General features: G+C 41.7%; 1 protein-coding gene across 1 annotated transcript; it reads right to left on the reverse strand.

Annotated features, from left to right (window-relative positions):
• Positions 1 to 1,655: 1,655 nt before the first annotated feature.
• LOC121878781 (cathepsin L-like) lies at positions 1,656 to 2,815 on the reverse strand (the record flags this gene model as incomplete). Its single annotated transcript, XM_042385193.1, has 4 exons — positions 2,801 to 2,815; positions 2,399 to 2,551; positions 2,005 to 2,202; positions 1,656 to 1,841 (listed from the first exon to the last, which is right to left on the reverse strand). Coding segments are annotated over exons 1-4 (552 nt in total), but the record flags the coding sequence as incomplete, so codon positions are not given.
• Positions 2,816 to 4,917: the final 2,102 nt, after the last annotated feature.

Consider the following 4,917-nt stretch of genomic DNA (forward strand, 5'->3'; position numbering starts at 1 on the left):
CGGACTTCTACATATAATCAACACCTCACCCCACCAGGATTTGAACCCACGATCTTATAATTGTGACCGGGGAAAGCTACCTCTGGGCCACCAGGACAATAAAAGCAGTCCTAGACTCTGGTATATTTCACACAAAGCCTGTTCAACGAGCTTATGGCGCCATGAACCTCTAATGGGGACCACGCGTGCCGCTTAGGTGATGAGAGCAACGTTTTACCAAATGCGGCTTCAAAACACGAGGATCAATATATATTTCATAAGCCCAATAAAGCACTCGGACTTCTACATATAATCAACACCTCACCCAACCAGGATTCAAACCCACGATCTTATAATTGTGACCGGGGAACGCTACCTCTGGGCCACCAGGACAATAAAAGCAGTCCTAAACTCAGGGACTATCTTAGACACTACACTTGATATTGCTGTCTATGTGTGCCATCAGTTTTCTGTGATGGAAGCTTTGGTCTTGGCGGGAGGTGTAATGATGGAATATCAGACCAGAGCTTACAGCCCAGAATTACATCACACATAACAGCAAGTACAGTACAGACCGCGTGGTACCCTAACACCACAGGTTGACACACCGCAGGTCAAGACCTGACCCCGGCCCAAGTACTTGCGTACCCATACGATATAACCGTATTAAGGAAACCACACCTGGCCAAGACCCACCCGGGTGGTAATAATTACAAAGCACTATTGTCCTGCGACATGACCTCACCTGGGCAAACACCTGTCCAGACCTGACCCAAGGGAGATCAAGGACCCGCTGACCGGCCAGCACCCCTGTTACCCAACCCAACAACCCGGTCAAGACACACCCACTTAAGTAGGAGAGGTCACCCCCCGGCTCGTCCAATATATAGGGGCTGGAGCTCCTTTCCCCGGGCAGAAGAGTCTGATAACCAAGGAGGGCCAGCAACCACGTCCTCTGTCCCGCTCATCAAAGAAGTCCGTCGCTAAAGGCAACGAAGTCTCAGCCGGGTCCATCGACAGAGTGCTGTCAACTCAACGTGTAACAGTAAGTGCTGGCTGTGTAGACGGTAGAAGTGCGGTGATCCCGAACCTCCCCAACGATCGACTTAGTGAAGTGCCCATTCTAATTGTGAGGTTAGGTCATACGAGAATACCATAGTCTATCATAAATTGTGTACGAACCCCCCCATTAATTCCCCCTATTGAACTAGTAAAATAAAGCTGTAACACGCATTGGTGTTTTATATACTACACTTGTACTGTGCCTGTGTTTATATACAGTGTTAACATCACACCCTCGAGACACGCTACCATTTCCTCTCACTATAATACTCTACTACTATAAACTCCTAGCTTACTTCTTCATGTGAGAGTTTGTCTCATTATACATTGATCTTTAATGCATTTTAATAATTATGACTAATCTAAAAAATTCAAGTCATTTTTTTAATAGAAATATAATGGTTGCTTGAGAACCTTATGTATAATATCTGCACAGGATCATTTCTGAATACAAGAGAGAAGAATCCGATGACATCTTTGTTTGTTCATAATACTGTACTGTACAGTGAGCGGATGTTTGGGCCACGGTAAGACTATGTTTGGTTAGATTAGGTCCTTACAACCCTGGTCCAAACCAAGTGTCCTACATTTGTACTGTAGAGATCAGTACTTACTCTGGCCTCATAAGGGTAGTAACTCTCACTGTCAATGCCATTATTTTGCATGATGTATGGAAAAGCGTAGTCCATACGTCCACCCTGGCATCCTTGACACAGGTGGCAGCAGTCTATGAGGTTCTGCTCCGAGATGTTGAGCAGACGACTCCATCGGCGGAAGTGCTGACCCTCAAGTGACCCGGTCTGGTTGGGGGGAGGGATGTCTCCTTAGGATGATTATTAACAGACAATGAACTGTAGAGATATCACAACAGCCCCCAATCCTAGAAGAAAATATCCCCCCAAAGAAGTGAAGCTTTAGTAAAAGTGCCTGTAGTGTATAGTACCCTTTGGAAGTTTCACTCACTGTTGAGAATGCCCAGCCTGAAGCACACTGCCCCTGTTTCTTGACTTCAGTTACAGCACCCTTCTTGCGCCAGTCAACAGAGGAGGGCAGCAGCACATCGTCATCGGGAGGAATGTAGATGGCAGTTATGTTTTGGACGCCATTTTTGGTGTCCATTTCAGTGAAGCCAGTCATAGAAGAGATAATTTCTTGCCTCAACTGTTGAATAAATTGGGTTTTAAGAATTCTAACTGATCTAATCAATAACAAAGGAAATGAAGGTACATTGAAATGCCAAGGTAAGGTGAAAGAGAAAGACATAATATATACACATAAATAAAGAGCCCCATAGATATAAATTAATAAACATAAGATATTAATAAAGGCATGAACTGTATGAGAAAAGCTGACTTACCATGTCTCCTAGGTGGTTAAGTTTGAGTTTGAAGGAAGTCATATTCTGGGCAAAATTTTTGTTGTGTTCCAGAACCTTGTGTTTGTTATCCATGAAAATCTTCATGCGGAATTGTTCCTTCACATCAGTGTTGTACTGCTTATTGTACTCCAGCTGCAGAAACAAACTGAATGAACAGACAAATCAAACTTGTGAATCACAAAGACAAACTGGTGGGGGATAAAAGACATGTATTAATACATGGTAGGGAATATGAAAACACAGATTGAGAACTATGACAGACATACAAGATGGGACAAATTGTGTTTAAAAAAAATATTAAAGTAGACAAATGTGTAACACGTGAAAATCCTATACACACAACATGAAGTCTTAACCATGCTCTAGACATGCTCACTTTACCTCAGACTTTTCCATGTTTAGTTCAATTTCCGTTTCCCAATTGATTTACTGGTGAGGAACAACAAATACTTAGTGTCTTGTCTTCCAATTAAACATTCACTTACCAAATTTCATTTTTGCAGGTTTTAGTGTAATGATGAAACATTTAAGTTACAATAATAACACAAGTATGCTCTTCAAACCTTTCCGATCTAGACATGAGATGCAGAGAAAATATGCACCTTTACCTGTACTGGGATTAATGAAACAGTTCAGACTGCTGTACAATATACTGCACCTATATTGAAACTATCTTGATATATGTAAAATGTTATATTATACATTCTGTACAGTATATACTATAATAGAACTTGGGATCACCTGAAGCATAGCCCTCAAGCTTATTTTACCTGATTAATAAACACCTTAACACTATCTGAAGGGTTAGGGTAAGTCTTTGAGGGTTCTTAATAAGCTGGGGACTAAACTTTAGTTGATCCAGAAATTTTTTGTAAATACAGTACTGTAGTGTGCCATACTGGACAGTTGCGGAAATGTGTTCCTACGCCCCCTGTGGTAACCCGTGTCTCCAAACGGCCAACCTATATGACTTATAGCAAACCTATACACCAATCACGTCCGTCGTTACAAGACCAATACCCATTCATTCATAAATAGTGATACTGTTACTGCGACATTGCTGTTTGGAGAAGCGGGTTACCATGGGGGGTGTAGGAATACATTTCTGCATCTGTAATTGTTTTTACATAAAAATGTACACTATAGGTTAATCAGGATTACACAAAATTAATGCAATATCGGTCCAATCTGTTCTCACCTTTCATCAAATTAAAAATTAAGAAAAAACTCAACAGTGGTCATTGCTCACCTTAAACAGTTCCCACTCATCCTGCACCAAGGAGGCTGTGGAGACTGCTGTAGCTCCCATCACTGCTGCCACCACTAATGTTGTTGATCGCCACATCTGTTTAAACTTACTTTAGTTCAGTATCCAGTCTACATAAAATACTGTACAGGGGCAAATACATTATCATACCTTGTACTGATGGATTAGACTAGGTCAAAGCTTATATCTTGATGTGACTGGCGGACCATGCAAAAACAAAAAATAATTGGGTTAGGTTAGGCTGAGGACTTTTTTGTGTGTGCCATTTTACATATAATTTGCGATTGTGCCATTTTTTCTATATAATTTTTTTTAAACCTTACACACAACCTGTTCATGCTCCCCTTCCTCACACCCACAAAATTAGGGTATACGCTACTATTAGGTGAGGTCCCCCTCTCACCCCCCCTTCAAGATTGGCGCGCGAATCCTCCCCTGGCAGTCAAATTAACGGGAGTGAATTTAATGGTCACCGAATAGATGTAGGCATGTTGCTAAAAGTTGAATTAAACAGACCCATGATAGTGGTTAGATTTAAAAAAAATCAGGAGGGGCTTGTAGCCTCCCCCCCCCCCCCCCAAAAAGAAACTGGGTGGGATCGCTGCTCTCGCCATGTTGCCCCACCCACAACTTCTTTGACCCCGCCTTTTGACATTCCTGGATTCGTCCCTGCCGACTCTTTTTAACTCTTGACAAGCAGCATCTGACATTAGTTACATTGAATCTTTGGTATACAGTATTTAGACCAATATCAATTTTAAAATCTATACAAAAACAATAACAATATTATAAAAATTCTACCTTTGGATTGTTTAATATTTATTCTGACAGTGATAGAGCCGAAAATAGATCCAGCAATCACAATCAAAGACTTTTTTTTAAAGGGAATTAGCCCACCTGGGCACAGGTCACTGACCCACAATATATGTATGTTGCGTTGTCAATAGCAAGAGAAATAATTGAGACTCGGCAATTGTGTGTAAATGAGGCAGAAAGTCAGATCAGCAACCTGGGACTTGGTCATAATTTTCGTGATGCCATATAGCAAAGGGTCTACCATTAGACAACACCTTACTTTACCAAGTATCACCAGAACAAGACCCAGGATGGGGATGCTGTATCTTTGGCTGACTGTACATACCTGGTCCTCCCGGCACAAGAAAATCGAAACATCTTATTTAAGAACCTGTGAGGGTGGCTGAAGTTGAAGTAAGGTCAAGACACCACAGGT

This window comes from Homarus americanus, unplaced genomic scaffold, assembly GCF_018991925.1.
Source record: "Homarus americanus isolate GMGI-L3 unplaced genomic scaffold, GMGI_Hamer_2.0 scaffold27495, whole genome shotgun sequence".
Taxonomy (NCBI): domain Eukaryota; kingdom Metazoa; phylum Arthropoda; class Malacostraca; order Decapoda; family Nephropidae; genus Homarus; species Homarus americanus.